Source organism: Camponotus floridanus, unplaced genomic scaffold (assembly GCF_003227725.1).
Source record: "Camponotus floridanus strain SB8 unplaced genomic scaffold, Cflo_v7.5 scaffold13, whole genome shotgun sequence".
NCBI lineage: Eukaryota > Metazoa > Arthropoda > Insecta > Hymenoptera > Formicidae > Camponotus > Camponotus floridanus.
The window spans coordinates 1,889,922-1,910,630 of NW_020229248.1; the positions used below are offsets into that span (position 1 = coordinate 1,889,922).

Consider the following 20,709-nt stretch of genomic DNA (forward strand, 5'->3'; position numbering starts at 1 on the left):
TCATATGTAGACAAGTATTGATTATAAACAATGATTATGTTTATAATCATTGTTTATAATCAATACTTGTCTACATGTTTATAAGAAAAATAATTATGATATATAGGGAATAAAAGATTCAGAAAATTATAATTTTATGTATAATGAAATACGTTTTTTTATTTTTGTGCAAATGAAATTTATTTAAAATCTTAAGAAAACATAATTAACATAAAGACTATGCATGTTAGAAAATTAAGGACATAACATAAGGAAAAGTTTTATGTTTACATATATTGTTTGTAGTAATACATTATGTCTGATAATACCTTTAGTTAGCCTGATTGTGTATTAATTAATGATGTCCAATATTTCTTATAGACGTTGGATGGCAGATAAAATATATTGCTGAAATGTGTAAAAATAAATAATATGTAATATTAATAATATATATTTATTAAGGAAATCGGTTTTAGTGTTTTAATATTTTATTGGTTTAACATTTTATTTTTGTTGTATGAATTTGATATATCTCTATATTATTATAATTGTGAAATTTTTATAAATTAAAATTGTCTTTATCTGATAAATATCATGATAAATATTTCTAAATCTATACAAGAAAAATATTAAAACAATATAATTGTAAGCTCTTTTAATAAATTCTTACAGAAAACATAACATGATTATTATTATATATTATACCAGATATACATAGTAAGTATGCTTTCCAAATAAAATATTAAATATTAATAAATAATATAATTTAAAAGAAAAATTAACCAATATATACACTGCATACTTTAGGGAATCAATAATACATATTAAAACAAATTGTTTTATTGCATCCAGTATTTAAAGTTATAGATTCCTTCTTACTATTTATTAATTGTTAAAAATTTGCAAAAGATAAATTATCAAAATGTTTATATAGCAATTGTAGAGGCTTGTTATTTATATTTAACTATGTTCAACACATACATGCAAAGTATTAAAAGTATAAAATTATATAAAAGAAACAATAAAAGAAAAAACTATATTATAACATCAAACATACAAAATATTACATATATATATGTGCAATACTATACCTTTTGTTTTAAATTTGTTAAAACCCGTTGTAAATATATTATTTTAGCATCTCTCCTACGTAATTTTTGTTGTAATATACGAATTTTATGGCGTAAATTTATTTCAGTAAGAGTTGGTGATTTCTTTATACGGTGCAACTTTGAACAGTCTAAATTATCATAGTCATTTATTTGGTTTTCTTCAATATTCATTGATTCATATATTGATGAAGATATCATGCATGGATCTTCCGTTTCAACTGTGCCTGGATCATATGTTTCTACATTGATGTCACTATTTACATTTGATTCCTCTGTTACATCTACTATTGTATGTACATTTTCAATATTTTCACCTTCTGATTGGATATTAACACGTGAATCATATATATCTTGTTCTATTGTACTGTTTATCTTAATGTGAATATTTGTAAGACAGTTCTCATGAATTTTGCTATTTTTTTCTATAGCATCTATCTCATCTTTTTCATTTTCATTGTCTATTTTCATGATTTTGCACTGATTTTTTCTATTACTTTTTATGGATGAAGGAAATATAGAAGGTACTGCTGTTGGTTTTAAATGTGTATAATGAGCATCTGGACGATGCAAATAATCATTTGTAGTAAAATGTTCATTACAAATTCTATCATATTTACTAGGAGTCCAATCTTGTCTTTTTATTGCATTCAACCAGGCTGTCAATTGACACGCATCTTTGAAAGGAAAGCTGCAATATTTCATAAGATATACAAAATGCAATATTTAAAAAAAATTCATTTATAAATATTCGATATATGTTTATATAACAATACATATAAAAATATAATTTAAGTCAAAAATAATATTCCATTTGGTAAAAATATTTAGTTTAGATTTCTAAAAAGAACAAGTAAAAAAGGTTATATGTACTTACTGAAAAAATTTGATATTTCCTCCCTTAGAATATCTACTTGGACAACCAAGTATACTACAAGACATTGGCATATTTCTTTTATATATGTACTATATATACACTTGATATTTTCCACAATTTTTCTTTAAAATGTATATTTACTGTCAAAAGATTGCATATTGAATTCTGCGGCACCCGGTATGATATTCTTTCCACCTAGAAAATGGCTATCCTTGCATCATCTTTAGTATTAAAGCTAACGATCTAGTATGTAAAAGTTTATGGTTTATCTTGACATTCCATAAGCCACAAATCTATGGAATATTTATTTCCAGCATCAAAAAACAACGAAAACAACACGTGATGAAAATGATCAAAAAATGACGAATTGACATCTTTATTTTTAAGGTGCAATTTCATTGACGCTAAAAATTAGCGTCAACCATTGGTTGAACAAAGAATTAAGTAGTTGCTTCTTTGTTCAACCAATGGTTGACGCTACTTTTTAGCGTCAATGAAATTGCACCTTTAATTATACAATGTTTTTTGATGTTGAGCGTCAACATGAAAAGGCGTCTTTATTCGTAATCTTAAGATCGCAAACAAATCGACCAATCACAATCAAGGATTCTCCCAACGTAAAAATATTTGACTGCGATTGGTCGATTTGTTTTATGGTCTTACGAGTAAAACATTTTCACGTATTATAACCTTAAAGCAGTCTAAAAACCACGGTCTTCTACTCTCTTTGCTAAAAACGAAGTATAAGCAAGCATGAGTGTGAGGTTATATACACAAGAAATATGAAGAGATCAAAACGAAACGAAGAGGAGGACGAGGAACGCTATCGCAAGCGGAGAGATCACAAACGCGATGACAATCGTAGAGAATCTAGATATAACGATGACTACAGCAGTTCCAGGCGCGATGATCACAGGAGTTCCAGACGGGACGGTAATCATCGAAGTTCTAGACGTGATGATGATCACCGACGTACCAGACGCGATGATCACAAAAACCTTAGGTACGATGACGATCATAAGGATAATGGCCAAAGGGGCAGGAAGCAAGATTTGCCGGAAGAAGAGGTAGGAAGCAGATATTATGGAGAACCGGATAAAACGCAAGAGAATTTAGAGGAGGTCCGACAGAAGCGTACGGTGGATCTTTTGACTTCAAAGACAGGAGGTGCATATATTCCACCTGCCAAATTGCGTATGCTCCAAGCAGAGATAACTGATAAGTCTGGAGCAGCTTATCAACGCATCGCATGGGAAGCACTAAAGAAGTCTATTCATGGATATATCAATAAGATTAACACTAGTAATATAGGAATTATAACGAGGGAATTGTTGCGCGAGAACATTGTTCGTGGCAGAGGTTTGTTAGCACGGTCTATTATTCAAGCACAAGCCGCTTCTCCAACATTCACTCCAGTTTATGCAGCACTGACAGCTATAATCAATTCCAAGTTCCCTAATATAGGTGAATTGGTACTCACGCGTCTCGTTTTGCAATTTAAACGTGGGTTTAAAAGAAATGATAAACCTTTGTGTATATCCTCAGGTACATTTATAGCACACTTGGTTAATCAACGTGTAGCCTATGAGATTATCGCTTTGGAAATTTTAACTCTGTTATTAGAAACACCAACAGATGATTCTGTTGAAGTAGCTATAGCATTCTTAAAGGAATGTGGCATGAAGCTGACAGAGGTTTCACGAAGAGGTGTGGAAGCCATCTTTGAGATGTTGAGAAACATATTGCACGAAGGACAATTGGATAAACGAGTCCAATATATGATAGAAGTTATGTTTCAAATTAGAAAGGATGGATTTAAGGATCATGAAGCTGTTCCTCAAGAATTGGACCTCGTGGAAGAGGAAGATCAAATCACTCATTTGATAAGATTAGATGATGAGATGGATATGCAAGATATATTAAATGTGTTCAAGTTTGACGCAACCTATCTTGAAAGTGAGGAGAAGTATAAGCAATTATGTAAAGAGATTCTTGGTTCGGACGTCAGTGATTCGGAGGACAATGACGAGAATGAAGAAGAGGAGAGTTCGGACGAGGATAGCAGTGCGGAACAAGCTGAAGGAAAGAAAGATGTAATATTTGACAACACGGAAACTAATCTGACTGCGCTTCGTCGAACAATATATTTGACGATACATTCCTCGCTCGACTTCGAAGAATGTGCACACAAGTTGATGAAAATGCAACTGAAACCTGGACAGGAGATTGAACTATGTCACATGTTCTTGGACTGCTGCGCCGAGATGCGAACGTACGAGAAGTTCTTTGGACTCTTAGCCGGTCGGTTTTGCGCCATCAATAAGATGTACGTGACACCGTTTGAACAAATCTTTAAAGATTCCTATCACACGATACATCGCCTCGATACTAACAAATTGCGGAACGTATCGAAATTTTTTGCCCATCTACTATTCACGGATTCCATCTCCTGGAGCGTACTGTCGTGTATAAAATTGAACGAGGAAGACACCACTAGTTCCAACAGAATATTTATTAAGATTCTGTTTCAAGAACTCTCAGAGTACATGGGTCTAGTGAAACTGAACGAACGAGTCAAAGATCCGACACTGCAAGAAGTATTCGAAGGATTATTTCCCAGAGATGATCCAAAAAATACACGTTTTGCAATCAACTTTTTTACTTCTATTGGTTTAGGTGGTTTGACAGATGACTTAAGAGAACACTTAAAGTCCCGATCGAAGCCAACTGCCGTACCAGCATTAAATACTCAAGAGGATGAACTCTCCAGTTCCGATGAATCTACTTCATCGTCTAGTTCTGCTTTGTCTATTTCTACAACAACGGATTCTTCCTCATCATCGTCAGAGGATGAAATTTCGGCAAGAAAGAAAAGTAAACAAAAGGGAAAGAAATCTAAATCAAAGGACAAAAAGGAGGAGAAACATAAAAAAATGCAAAAGAAAAAAAAGAAAAGTAAGACGGCAAAAAAAGATAAAATAAAATAATTATTAAAAATAATAAAATAAAGCATAAGTTAAATTAATAGACTTTACTTTATTTTTTTATTTTATAACTACTTATATATTGATATTAATCTATTGTAAATACATTATTCGATTTCACATATTTCAAGTTAGCATTAGAGATAAATGATAATAATAAATATAATTTTTATAAAATGCGTAATTCTTTAGAATACATTATTTATATTCTCTATTATACAGAAAAATTGTGTATTATTTTATTTAATTTCATAATTTTAACATTTTCAGAAAGTGGCAAAGTATTTGCGCGATTCTTAAAATAATTTCTTTACATATATAATTTCAATGTAATTTTCAGACTAATTTCTTCGAAACATTTTTGTATGTACGAGTCATCACGACTCTATCTATATATTTTGAAGAGGAGCAAAGATGAAGAGGAGCGCGTTATCAAACGTCATTGGAGTCTCGCGATACTTCGCCCTGACAATGAACGCAAGATGGCAACGATGGAACTTGAGCATGTGTATTTTGCGCGCTCGTTTCACGCGCGTATACACACGTGTACGTGTGCGTGTATGTGTAGCGCGTGGAGTGAGTGCGTGCGCGACGCACAGAGAGAGGGAGAGATACGCAAGCTATTTTGACGGGAAGGCCACATAACTAGACGGCGGCAGCGTCCGATTCACGTGAATGCGCGTGCCGCCGCGGTCGACTGGTCGACAGCGCGTCGTAACCGAGCTATGCGCATTGTGGCCTCTGCGTGTATACGACTGTGTATGTATACACACGTGTGGTATACACACCTGTTCCTCTAGAGCGACAGAGAGATAGAGATAGAGACTATACAGGAACGTAGTTAAGATTTTTTCACCGTAAAATCGCGCATAGATCTCTAGTTGAAGTAAAATTATTTTACGATTATTTACCTTATTTTCTTGCGTGTTGTACTCTTTAAAAAATATATATTGTAAGAATAGATATCGAAGAACTCTAGCGAAATCCTAGTTTAACGCTTGTATTTTTTTTCTCTTTTCGTTGTCTCTTATCGTTACATTCAGAATAAGCCGAGTAGAATTCGAAGAGGGAGCAGAGTCGTATGAAGTATTTACACACTCCAGACAGACGTCTACTTTTTTATATGAATATTAGATTTATTTAACTCTTATTTATATGCAAAGTATTAATTAATTAATTCGCGTTTGCTAAGTACAGAGTAACATCTTTATGAAGAGTGAGAATGTTTTGACTTCTTTCTACTATGCTACTACGAAAGAAAAATCGTATATCTATAATTATTGATATAATTTCTTGAAATCAAATCACAAATATTAAGCTTTATAAATATTAGTTTTCAAATCTATTGCCAATCTGATGGCATTTTACCGGATCTCAAATGTTCCTAGAATATGCAATATACTTTTATACGATATTGTTGGAACATTTTCAAAATCTACATCTGCTGCGTGGGCTGTTGATGCCAATTTGTTAGCAATTTCCGAATAAATCTGTTGCCAATCTGTTGGCACGTATCTGCGCACATTTCGCTTACTGGATGATGGGTATGCGAATCAATTAATGTATCCTGTATAAATTATAGTACATTTAAAAGAAAAATATCGTATTGCAAAGGTCAAGGAAATTATAAAAACACAATCAACTCTGAGATAATGGAAGATGAGCGGATTCTATAGTGACATCACTTGTGTTTACTTAATTCGGCACTGTTTGCGACACAGGCGTGGCGGTGCGCAGTAGGTGGCCGATTGTCGCGAGGAGGTGGAAGGGGAAAGGGAGGAGCAGCCGCGATGCTTATAGAGGGGAACGAGACAGGCATACGGAGTTTACGGTGATTTTTTTACCACTAAGCGGACGTGACACACGCACGAGCACGTACGAGTGTGTGTGTGTGTGTATACGTGCGTGCGCGGCTGAGCTCCGCACGCACATTATGACAGGAGCGCGCGGAAAGCTCGCGCGCGCGCGCGCACGCAACACGAGTCGCGGATAACGCGCTTGATTCACGCATGCATGTAACGCATACAACGCGGAACGTGTTGAAAAATTAAATACGATTTTTTAGATTGTTTATCGAGGATTAAAAATCGAAAAACAAACATCCGAGAGAGGAATCTGTTTCGATTTTTGTTTTAAAAATAAATTTATACAACACGAATAAATAACGAATCCTTATTCTTTTATTAATCCTCGATATACACATTTCGCACGAGTAGAATTTTATCGAATTTTATAAAGTTCGATTGCTAAAATATATTTGCCATTGAAAATCAAAGAGAAATGCAAAGAGGGGGATGCGCGTCGAATAAGATATACGCTGAGGAGAAAATGCAATCGGTCTATGCGTAATTTCTCGACACATGATATATAACAGCTGGTTGGGAATTCACACAGCGGGCTCTACATGCGCCATATATACGGTCGCGCAAAAAGCTCGCGCTGACAGTACGCTAACGTGCGTATACACACACATACGTGACAATGCATGCCATCGCGAGTTAGCCAAATACTACGCGCACTCGAGCGCGCACGTTTCATTTCAAGCAGAGAGAAAGAGAGAGAGAGAGAGAGAAAGGGAATTTTGCATGAGCGAAACTAGTCTCGCTCTCTCAAGGGCTCCGATTCTGGTTTCTACACGGTCAACACATCGAAAGAAAGAGAGAGAGAGAGAGAGAAAGAGGGAAGAAAGGAGCTAAAAGATTCAGGACTCCGCTCGCGCACGAGAGCAAAAAGGACTCAGAAATGCGAGGGAAAAGGATGGAGCGAGAGCAACAACATCTACACTACAGGTCGTCGTGCACGAGAGCGCGAGGGGTGAAAAGAAACTTGCGTGAAACGCATAGGTACGTATATATCGCGAAGATCCATTGCTCTATGCACAATCGAGAAAGGTAAAAAAATGAATAAATATATATATATATATTTTTTTTTTTCGCGATAGAAAATTGACATAATCGGGAGATGGTCCATCTTCGCCCTTGCATCGTCGACCCTAGAATCGGAGCACGCATCGTTCGCGGCAGCTCTCGCGCCGCTCCGAGAAATACGTGTCCTCTCGCAAGTGTCCGATATCGGTCGTCAGTACGCGGTTCGTTACCACTACCACCGCCACCGCCACCGCCACCGCCGCTGCCGCTGCCGCTGCCGCCGCCGCCGCCGCTGCCGCTGCCGCTGCCGCCGCCGCCGCCGTCGCCGCCGTCGTCGCCGCCGTCGCCGCGATCGATACGCCATTGCGTCGCGACGTGCCGACGGGTAAATTACTCGCTTGACGATGGTAGTCGCGCTGGTGGTCGCGCTCCAGTGACGCGATAATATTCGCTGGACGTGTCGGATGTATCATCGCCGAGAGAGACATCCTCTCCCTTGTTATTGGCGCGCGGAGGTGGTGTTATTCGCGGCGGCGCGGGCTCCCGATAGCCCCGATCGTCGGCAACAACGACGACGACGTCGACGACGAGGAGGACGAGGACGAGGACGGGGACGACGTTCCGGTGATGACGCGACGGTGGGGACGTCGCCAACGGGACAGTGATAAGATGCGCCGTCCGCGACGACGGTGCGCTGCGATGCAGTGACGAGTGGGAAGGAAGGGCGATGTGATAAATAGAAAATGTGCGCGCGCGTGCAATCGAGTGCGAAAAATAAATAGATGTATGTACGTGTATAAGGACATGTGTTATTCCGTTGGCCGTCGATTGCGTTCGATAAGACTATAAGAGTCTCTCGGTCTCGGTCCATTATGGATCGTCGGTCCGCCGTGACTGTGCGCCTCGAGTCCCTGCCATCGTCGCGCATCGAATTCGCGGCTACGAGAACACCGTGTTGAAAACCGCTGTCGCTGCCGTAGGAGGTGGAGGAAGAGGAAGAGGAAGAGAAAGAGAAAGAGAAAGAGAAAGAGAAAGAGAAAAAGGAAGAGAAGGGGCGGAGAAAGAGGAGAGGAGGAGGAGGGCAGGAGCAAGGAACAAGGAGGGAGCTTGCGACGGAATTGAAGGGAACTCGCGAAAAGGAGACTCGACAGAGAGGAGACGCACGCTGTACGCGCGCGCGCTCGCGTGTGTGTGTGTGTATGTGTGTATATGTGCGCGACATTCGCATAACGCGGTTTTATACCTGTGAAAGCGTGCGCGCGCGAAAAAGAGAGAGAGAGATATCGTAAACAAAGGGAAAGAAGGAAACGGATAACGAGCGACTTTACGATGTACGCGGGGCAAGTGGTGGTGGCGTCGCGAGATCGCGACGGTAGTCGCATCGTTGTCTCGATCGGCGACGCGATGCATCGGCGAAGGGGGCGAACGTAGGGAGGAAGAAAGGAAGAACGCGCGAACGGGTTATACGCGTGTAACTCGGTCTCTCGTGTCGGACGAGCGAACGAGCGAAAGAGAGAGAGAGAGAGCGCGAGGAGAATCTCTCGTAATGCGCGCGGGTTAAAAACCTCATTCGGAGATGGACCCGGTCTTGTCTCGCGAATCGGTCGCGCGAGTCGATGACCCGCGAACGAGCGCGAAAAACGCGGAGTGCGTGTCACGACGACGTTCAAGATCATCGCGACGATTGTAACACCGCTACTCGGGGGCCCCCGAGTGACATGGGAGTGAAATTGCGAGGAGGGCGAGCCATGCCAATCGTTCTAATGCTCGGTTCAACCGTACTTTTGGTGTCCGTGACATAAACTTCTTCTGGAAATAGCGAGGTATATGACATAAAGTGTATATACATCGTGTATTTAATATACGTAATCGCGAGATACGGATGTGAGGAGACTCGCCGAGCACGGCGAGAGCGTACGTTAGAGAGCGGCGGGCGATACGTTCTTCGGTCGTCACCCTCTTCCCCGGGAGGAAAAGGGGAGGAGGGGGGGGTATTTCCCGGGATACCGACGACGACACGCGCGCAGTAATAATGGAGACATTACTGCCCGGCAACACTGGTCAATCGTACAGTCCGCAGTTAAAGACCGTTCTCAAGACCTATCAGCTGTCAGCTGTGAAGAGCCTGCAGGGTCCGAGCTCGGCCCTGCTGGGCATGGACTGTAAGGTCTTGTTACACGAGCAACAATCGGCAACCTCCTGCTTCTCACCGCCCGTCAGTCGTCCGGCGACCAACTGCGCCTTGGAGTCGCCCGGGGAGTCGCAGGTACCCGAGAAGGATGTCGAGAAGGAGGCGCAGCGTCCAGTGACGCCCGTTCCGCTGTCATCCGCCAGCAAGATCCCTCGATCGTTGGAGGACTCGGACGAGGATCGTCCCGCGGTGGTGGAGCATCTGAAGGGCGAGAAGCGCGAGCTCGAGTTCCAGATACCGATATTGACGGCGCCTGATCAGAGCTGCTCCGAGAGATGCGAGACGATCCTCGAAGGCGAGAGGATATCGTGCTTCGTGGTAGGTGGCGAGAGGAGGTTATGTTTACCGCAGATACTCAACACGGTGCTGCGAGAGTTCTCGCTGCCGCAGATCAATCAAGTGTGCGACGAGCTGCAGATCTACTGCTCGCGTTGCACCCGGGATCAGCTGGAGGAGCTCAAGGACTCCACCATTCTGCCGAGGAGCGCCCCGTCTTGCGGTCTCATTACTCAGACCGACGCCGAGAGGCTTGTTAGTGCTCTGCTGTTGCGAACGGAATCCTGCGATCCTGTTCAGATCGGCCAGACACAGGACTGTTTCGATAAGAAAACGTGCGGGAAAAACGAGGACGAGGAGATGATTGTCAAGTTCAAGGTGTATCATGAGTGTTTTGGCAAGTGTAAAGGTATCTTTGATGCCGAACTGTTCGAAACGGATGATTCTGTGTGCATCGAGTGCCTCGAGTGCGGCTACCAGTTCTCTCCGCAGCGCTTTGTGAGACACGCTCATAGGTCTTTGGAGAACCGTACCTGTCACTGGGGTTTCGACTCGGCAAACTGGCGGTCGTATTTGTTGCTCTGTCGTGATCAAAAAAATTACAACAAATCGCTTATTCTCTTTCGTGAGCTGAAAGAGAGGCATTTTGTGCTAAACGAAAACTCCAAGCGAAAACTAGAGGTATTCCTATTAATAAATTTTCTTTAAATATTAGACCAAAATTAATATGTCACAAAGCTATATGATAGTGCTTAATAGTATTTGAAATAAAATTTATAACAATATAGATGTATCTAAAAAGAATGTGCATAAATATTTGTTTTAGCTGCGACACGAACATGAAAGATTAGCCAAACGCACAAAGAAAGACACAGGGAAGGATGACTGTGCTGGAATTTATAACGGCAATGGATTAGGAATGTACCATCCTATGTCCCAATTAGCTACTGCAGCTGATCCATATTTACAAATGCAATGGGCAGTTTTTGAGCTCGCTGCTAGGGGCGCATCCGCTTTTCGGCCTTGGAATACTGCAAGCAATTGCAAACACAGAGACAAGTGATTATCATAATTGTTACACATAGCACTGCGTACATTTACCTTTGCCTTTAGACAAATAATTTTATTGTTTCTTTGTTGCTAGTTCATCCTTGCTGCCTGCATATCTCAGTCGAGGTCCACCTGTACTGCAGCATCCCGAACGAGTCATCCCACTTTCGGAATGCGAGCGTTTCGAGCCGCACTTCCAGCCTAACGTGGCATTAGCGCCTATATCGACGCCCACTCAGATAGGTCAGATATCGCCTCTCTCTTCCGTTCATCAACAACGACGGCATCCTCACGAGCATCGTCATCACAGTCATCGTTCGACGAGTCCCACGAGCGAGAAACAAGAATTGCTGTCTGCCGATGTGAAATTGGAAAAAACATCGGCGAATCAAGCTGCGGCTGTCGATTCTTATCCCATATATTACATGTCCGATGTAAGTCAAAAGGAAACTGTACTACCGGAGAAGGAGAAAAAGGAGAAAGAAGGTGAGGAAGAAGAGAGTAGTGCAGCAGTAACATCGTCCACAGTGACCGTAGAGCCTCTTCCATTGGCGGCCTCTTCCGAGGTCGGCACTTCTTCACCATCGGAAAGCGATTCCGATTCGGATGGTACCGCGGCGGCCGATCTTGAGGAACGATTGAGGGTATTAAATGTGCCGCAGGATATAATAGAGTTGGCGCGTCGCGTAGCATCGGAAAATGCGCAGCTACGACGTCATCGACAGTCGGACGCGCACGAGATCTCGAAGTTACGTAGTCAGCTACACATGCACAAGTTACAGCAACAGCAGCAACAACAATCCACGGCCGTCGTGGAAGTTGATAAGAATCGAGATAAGGAGGATGCTTCGACAATGGTGCCACATGCCAGCGCAGCTGACAGCACTGAGGGCTGCAGTGAGGAAACCGACGCTACGGATTTACCATCAAATAATAAAGAGTCTGAGCCTGCCAATGTGCTAGTGACTAATAACGAGTCGAATCAGTGATTAGGATAACACATGCGAAAATTATTTAATATATACAACTGCTCAGCGATTATCGCGATTATGACGCTTATCCGAATAAGCATGCACTGAATTTAGAATACATTAGGTGTGTATATGTTGTGTAATATAGAGTCTCTCATAATTTTTGTTTACCAATAGCATTATTTTTTGATAAAAAATGAATTAAAGAGTCCTTTTTTTCTGCAATGATGAAAGAGGAATTACTAAATAAGGCAGATCCAATCACATGTCATCGTTGAGTCATCATGCATATTATCAGGTGCGCGGTTCACGGACATCATCCGTCTAACAAATGTCTAACAATCTACTATTTAAGTGAATTTTATTTGATTTTTATTTTTTTCATTAAGTAAAATTAATTCGCAAGAAAAAATAATTTAGAACTTTTTGATTCATTCTTCATCAAGAAATAACGCTATGAAATTTGTAAACACGAATTGTGGAAAAGACTGTATATATACGATGATTCTAAATGAAACGAAAAATTGTCTAGATTTATGTGATACGCGACGAGCCTTTAATCGTTATCGCAGTTAATTCGAACTTTTTATTAGTAAAACAGTTTTATAAGTAAATTACACGTGCTATCCAGCTTAAGCCATCAGGTTAATAGAATCTTTGAATTTTGTATTCACAAAATTTAAATCGATCAATTATTATCGGCAAAGATAACTTTATATTTGATTCTATATTAATAATTATGTATGTGATAGATACACTTGTTTGCATTTTAGCGTTTCACGGAGAACGAAAAAAATACTTTTCGAATAAATTTCACTATGTTAAATTTATAGTCGTGATGATAAACGTATGTTGCTCCGTTGATTTCTTTTATTTTTCAGTCATAAGTTAACGGATTAGAAAGAGTGATACTCCCGATGGGAAGTGTGGTAAACTGATGCCACGAATTGGATAGCCATGTTAAATATACTTTTATTGATCGATTTTTTGATTAAAGTCGAATATTGTAAATATTGTATTATAATGAAACAGAGAGAGTACATTTAAGGGAATATACCGCGCCAATTAAACTATTACATTTAATAGGTATTATGAGATACTTCGCGTATATTAAATATATATGAAGTGTAAAGAGATTTTTACGAGATCATAATTTTGATCCCTGAATGTACAGGGAATAAAAGAGAGAGAAAGAAAAAGAGGAGGGAGGATCTCTAGTGAGAATGAATTTAGATTGCTTTCCATTTACGTCTTTGGTAGTCATTTGATCGCATAATGTAAATACATTGTGGCATTGTATATGTTTATAATTAATTATATTAATTATCATGACGAAATAATGCTAAAGTACAAAAAACCTAGGTGCTATATTATTATTCTAGATATGCGATAAGCAAAAACCTAGGTGTGTTCCAGCAGCTCGTACTACATTGTAACTTACTCAGAAATGTTATATACATGTTACGAATCGCTACGATTATAATCTTGTGATTTGTGTATGTAATAAGGATCTGCTTTTTTATTCGAAAGAAAAGCTCGGTCCAAGCCTAATAATGTCAATAAGAAAAAAATTTGGATATTTCGAAATTATTTATTTGATACATACAGTAGGACCATAATTTGAATCATTGTTGATAATGTATTGTTTTTGCATTTTCAATCATTTAAGTAGTTATGAAATTGTTTAATTTATTAATGGTCTGAGGCGAACACAGTGATGATTTATAAGGTTATTATTAAGTAATGAATCGTCGACGATCGTGGTTTTTTATATTGTTTTTTTTTCTTTTTCTTTTCAAAAATATTCTAAATTTTTAAAAAAAATTTATGTTTCTTTCCAGAATATACAGGATGAGATGTCTAACATTAGAATCTGAAATATCTTTGTTATATTTAAGAATGCAAAAGTTTTTAAAGAGATATAAATTTGCTTTAAACAGATAAATAATAACAAACAATTTTTTTTTTCTTAAGATTATATTTTGTGAAATATCTAATTTTTTTTGTTAAGCTATTTTTAAGTTATTTGAAAACTAATTTTAAGTTATTTTTGAAAACTAATAATTTTAAAAATATGTTTTTAAAACAATTATATATATTTTTTATTATACATATTTATTATACTTTTTTTTATACATTTTTATACATTTCTTGTTATACATATATATATATATATATATATATATATATATATATTATTTATTTATTTGTAATAAAGTTGCCAAAAAATGAAAAATTCAGCTATGTATTATTATCTTCAGCTAATTCCATGAAGATATTATTTTTTATAAAATCTATTTTGCAGGCGCTATATAATGATTAAAAATGTATTAGTATTATATATTCTTCTAAAGCAAACATTTTTCTCTTTATAATTTTTTTTGAGTTCTCAAAAATAATAGAGATATATTTTAAGTATATATTTCAATTTCAGATTCTCTTAGGTGCTTCAGCCTATATATTACAGATAAGAGCATAATTAATTAAATCATACGTGTGGACACGTACTGTATATAATTTCTGTTGACTGCAATGTGTTTTGTTATTAATATTTAATATTTTTACTAAGTTTTGCAGCTGGGAAATCCACATCCTTTATATGTATATATACATATTTATATTTATTTTGTATATTATTGTTGGCACATATCACTTTAGTTATTTAATATATTAATGGTCCTACTGTGAAAGAGCGACAGAGAGATATACAGAAAATGTTGAGTGTATTGGAAAATAGCGTTTTCACATTTATTAACATGATAAATTACATAAGGGAAGAAGATATTTTATGAAGAAGAAAAGAGACGCTACATCAGTTGGCTGTAATTTCTGATTATCTCTCAAGTTTTAGCAGAGACCGAATGTTAAATTATGTTGAATATAATTACTTTTTTTTATTATTTCTGTATGGATTTTTATTTCTATATGGATTCGAGTTGATTGTCGAGTCAATTAAAAATATAAGAAAAAAAGAAAAAAAATACAAAAATTATTTTTCCTGCATGAGAAAATACTCCATACACACACACACCTACGCGCGCGCGAATATTTGTGTATTAAGTTATATTAAACACGCCACAATATAAAGAGAAATAGATTTTTTTAATATATTCATACGAGGTACATATATTAAAACATGAACAAATAAGCAAGATATGTATAGGCACATGTAAAAAAGATGTAGATATAGAAATATATATACAACATATATGTGTATATATATATATATATATATATATATATATATGTATGTATGTATGTATGTACGTATGTATGTACGTATATATGTATGTATGTATGTATGCATGTATGTATGTATGTATGTATGTATGTATGTATGTATGTATGTATGTATGTATGACATATGTAAGAGAGTGACTTTTATATTATGGACTCTGTTTTCATTTATTACACGTACAATCGATAATGTGTGATAGAAACGTTTGCCTTTTATCCCTTGTCTTTCTTTTACTATGCTACGCTATATTTTTCTTTCGCCGCTTGGATATTTTTGTACCGAGATACGTGACGGAGTTCCCAGTGATATGTGTGATACAATCTCCGATTTAAATTTATTATTATGTGAATGTATTTGTAAAAGTGAATACGTACATGAGCGAATGATTAACAAATGTAAATTTTCATCATTAAAATTTGGAAAACACCTGTTTTTTAACATGAATGCAAATATGTTTGACTTATAAAGTGAAATAAAATAAAGCTACATAAAATAAATTTATTTTTACACCTTTTTTCGTTGTGTTTTCATTCGCTCAGTATATATATATATATATATATATATATATATATATATATATATATATATACTTTAGGGATTTTGAGAGATCTAATCTTGATCTCACCTACTGAAATTTTCTAAGATAACCCAAGTGCAGGATACACAAAAAACTGAGAGCCAGGATTGTATAACAGATAACGTCTATATGCATACATATCTTCGCAGACAGCGATAATTATAATAATATAAATCATCACTTGCGTTATATTTCTATTGTGTAGCAAAACAATGCTGAAGATTATGTATTGAAAATATATGCGTATATGTCGAGACTGTTTCGAAGATCTCTTATCATACATATATATGTTTGTATTTTTGCCTTCTTATTTTTTTTTGTTTTAATATAGCAACAGTGCCAGTAATTCTTCAAATCGTGGACAAAGAAAAAACTTTACAGCGAAAAATTTCGCATTTCCATACTTACAAGAAAAAAAAATTACTGCGGCTACTCGATTCTGATATATTGATGAAGTGAATGTGAGGTTTTCAAAGCAATTTGTTAATGTAAAGCTAATGTATGAAGTAATCGATGATGTAGAATAAATAGAATATTTTATGCATATATATATATATATATATATATATATATATATATATATGCCCTATGTAACATTCGGTCAATATACATAAGATACATTACATTGTAATGTTAAACAGTAATGTAAGCATCCCACCTAAGGTAAAAGATGTAATAGTCTATGTTTTTCATAATCACGCGTACATACATATAAATACATTCAAGTTTATCATAGTTACCTAGGATGTAACGCGCGTAAAGAATATTCATAATATCTAATAACTATATATACAGCTCGGTTTCAAATACATTTGAAGTCTATGTATAAAAAAAAATAATAATAATAAACAGTTTCGACAAATCATGTAACTGCCATGACTTTAGATGTATTTCAATTTTGCGGATGAGAGAGATGATGTATTTTAATTTCTAAATGAAAATATATATTGACAAAAAAATAAAAAAATGGAGTACATACGATGCCTGATTTCACTATAAAGAGAGAAAAAAAAGAAGCAAACTATTACTTAAATCACACGATATCCGAGACATATATGTTATGCTTAATATAATTATGATACACAAACACTGTGTTGAAATATTGCTGACGCTCATTTAACTAGCGAGCCTGCGAGATCAGACGTCGGAAATGATTTTTATCGTGTGCTTCGCTAATATTATCTCTGTTATTATATGTTTAGTCTGACTTTCGAAACACACATTGTAAATGCTAGCTGATACGACCTATACGTGTGCATGCATGTGCGTGTACTCGTTTCTTATATATACTATGTATATATTTCTCTCTTTCTCTTTCTCCCTCTCTCTCTCTCTCTCTCTCTCTGTTATTTTATCTAAAAAATTCATTTTACAATACATGAAGAAAATCGCGCAGATTTTCGTCCAATCTTTGATACACAATGACGTACGTATCATCGGCGATACTATTATCATTAAAATATTCATACTTGCAAATCGTGTGATATACATATACATATGTATTGTGCCATTTCAGTTTTGATGTATTATGAAAACAAGAAAGTCATAAAAGCGAGAACGCGCCATTCGATATAAACGATGCACGCATACACGTGTACACGCACATGCCGAGAAGAGAAAAATAAGCTACTTGAATAGACGATAAGATATATATATATATATATATATATATTAGAAAATAATCTCGCGAGCGTTTTTGTGCGATAACAAAGTAAACAGACAATGTGCGGATGTCAGAGTGCGGCCATGTAGCAGAAAAGGGAACTTTGCTCCGCGACACATTGTCGTATCGCAATTGCAATTTCGCGAAAATTTTATTAGCGACAAATAGTGATCTATAATCGGCAATAGTCTGTAAAACATGTAATGAGATTCAAAATTTTCAAAATCTTATATTCTACTCAAGCGCAACTAGAAAAATAATCCCGCATGTCTTTATATATTCTATAATTCGCATAAAACTATCTAGATTTCACAAATATTTGAAAAATGTCGCAAGAACATCTTTACGAGCATCTGAAATTTATTTAAATGTCTTTTAGACATTCCTAAAAAAACGTCCTCTTCAAGAGATTAACCTTCGGAGAGTGGATGTGTATAGCTGTTCGCATGGTGGATATTAGGTCATACATACATACACACATACAATTTTGATTTACAACAAATTTTTTTTATATATATCTGTTGTAGAATAAAAAATTGTATAATAGATTTTAAGTATGTATATATATATATATATATATATATATATATATATATATATTTAAAATGTTTTCTTATATATATATTTTGTTCTTTAAAAAAATACCATTTATACATGATAATTAAAAAAAATTTTTAATAAAATTTATTGATATTTTTTTATAATGTACATATGAAATATTTATTTTGATTATTACATAGGTTTTATAAAACATTTTATAAAACATTTTGAAGATATGGGTGACCTGGTGTCCGGCAGCGAATAAATATCTTCGGCATCTTAAATTTTTTAAAAGTGTCATTTAGCTATCTTTCAGGTGTTATAAAATTTTCTAAGCGCCTTTTATATAGATAACTTTTTAGATATTCTTTAAATGTCTTAAATTTTTGAGACATTGTTTAAACATTCTCTTTCTAGGATTTTAAAATTTTTGAGATTGTTTAGCCATCTTTTAAGACGTCGTAGACGACTTTTGTATCGTTTAGGTGAGATGTTGTTGTATCTGAAATTGTTAGCGGGAATTTATTTAATGATAAAACAAAGTTGCGTGTAGTGAAAATTCTTTAATAAAACGCGCCGTGCGAGAATGCGTTGTGCGAGTTCGAAAGTGAGAGAATAATAAAACTCTTTTGTATGCAATTGTTTATTTTTTCAACTTACGCTCTTATTTATTTTATCGCGCGAAAAAATTATAATCGAACATTAGAATAGGAGAGTCTCTCGTGACTGCGTTAGGATTTATTCTTAAGAACTTCAGCATGTCATTGAACTACATGACAAAGTGCAATACGAAAGTACAAAGTCTGACCTCTTGTTCTCTCGAATTTTGTAAATTTTCGCACGAGGGAGAGAAGAAGAAACGAAGAGAAATCGATCGATCGCTTCTCTTTGAAGTGTTCTACGCCTTCATAATCATGGATTGCGAAGGCACGAATTAATATATATGTATATGTCACATTTTTCTTTTTCGTGGCATATATACGAGATCTTATCCATCGAGATCTACATCACAGCGATAAATTTTCCCAGCGATAATATAATAAAACTCGATTTATAAAAGCGGTCCGCTCGTTCTCAAAGTTTCATCTTCATCGTGGACGTATAGTTGCGCTCTATTATTCAAAAAGTAGAGACGATTTTGTACCGAATCGATTTTCTACCTATTGGACACATATACACATGCGATATAACACACGTACATACATACATACACACATATACGTTTAATTCTTCGTTAAACTCTCGTGAATTCTGTACGCCTGAAGCATACAAATATATATAGAAGGATTTCTACGGTCTCATATATTAACCAAAGTTAACGTTAATGGTACCTAAATAGATCTGCAATCTACGAATACTAAATATTCGGCACAATTTTACGATATAATTGTATATACATATACGAGTATTTTCCTGAAAGAAAATAAGTGAAACCAAGTAATACCCGCAATTGTTAAGCGTAAGTCAGGAGAGCTCTGTTATATAGGCAAGAACGAATATACTACCGTCGTTTATATTAATTGAATACAATAAAACCAAATTTCAAGCAAGGTTTGTATACATCTCATTTCGTGTAAATGATCTTTTAAAAATTTACGCATGTTTAATTCTACTACAAATTTACGCCTGAATTTCTCTCAAGTTCTACTTGATTAGATGAAGAATTTCTTTCTTAAAATATAATATTTGGATATATTTAACTAGAAAAGAAAGACTGAATAAATATATTCGTTATTTATATATATATTATTTGTAAAAATATGTGTGTTTTAGAGAGAGATGTTTTAAATTTCAGTTTTAAATAATAATTTTATTATTTAGAAGATATCTAAATCGAAAGTTTGAGATTTTATCTCACTTCTTAATATATGTATAATTATATATTATAAAAAAATTATGTATGATTATTGTATATTTAAAAAAAACAATGCGAAAATTATTTTTCTAATTAATTTTCAAATATTCTTATTACTTTCTCTATACATACAGACAGAGATTATAAATGAGAAGAAAAATATATATATAGGGGGATATTTTTTATATATAATTATATATATTTATATTTCGCTTTCATATAAACTTTCTTTTCAGAGATAGTAAAATATCGCACGTTTACACATAGTGATTTAAGTCCGATTTTTACCTTAAAAGTCGAATTTTATACGTACAGGTAGCAAGATGACGTCTAAAGACGTCTTAATGACGTACTATGACTTCATAATAATGTCATTTGACATTCTGCTACCAAGGTAAGAATACAATTTTTATGTTTTTGAATAAGAAGGCATTTTAGTAAAATACTAATATCTTATTTAATATTTTATTTTTTTTAAATATATAATATCTCATTATTTTTAAAATTAGGGATACGCCCCTCTGTTATGACA

At 35.6% G+C, this 20,709-nt stretch overlaps 3 protein-coding genes across 3 annotated transcripts; 2 read left to right on the forward strand and 1 right to left on the reverse strand.

The window, feature by feature from the left end:
• Positions 1-172: 172 nt before the first annotated feature.
• Positions 173-2,183, reverse strand: LOC112637092 (THAP domain-containing protein 1 B-like). The gene is made up of 3 exons (XM_025406020.1): positions 1,966-2,183; positions 1,071-1,779; positions 173-387 (listed from the first exon to the last, which is right to left on the reverse strand). Exons 1-3 carry the CDS (start codon positions 2,034-2,036, stop codon positions 355-357), a joined length of 813 nt encoding a protein of 270 aa, XP_025261805.1. The 5' UTR covers positions 2,037-2,183; the 3' UTR covers positions 173-354.
• A 449-nt stretch (positions 2,184-2,632) lies between these two features.
• On the forward strand, positions 2,633-4,967 carry LOC105255105 (pre-mRNA-splicing factor CWC22 homolog). The gene has a single exon (XM_020028705.2). The coding sequence runs from the start codon at positions 2,748-2,750 to the stop codon at positions 4,950-4,952; it is 2,205 nt and encodes a 734-aa protein (XP_019884264.2). The 5' UTR covers positions 2,633-2,747; the 3' UTR covers positions 4,953-4,967.
• Positions 4,968-9,704: 4,737 nt separating this feature from the next.
• Positions 9,705-14,089, forward strand: LOC105255085 (ski oncogene). Its single transcript, XM_011264160.3, has 3 exons — positions 9,705-10,964; positions 11,110-11,342; positions 11,428-14,089. The coding sequence occupies exons 1-3, from the start codon at positions 9,849-9,851 to the stop codon at positions 12,320-12,322; spliced, it is 2,244 nt and encodes a 747-aa protein (XP_011262462.1). The 5' UTR covers positions 9,705-9,848; the 3' UTR covers positions 12,323-14,089.
• The last annotated feature ends 6,620 nt before the right edge of the window (positions 14,090-20,709 follow it).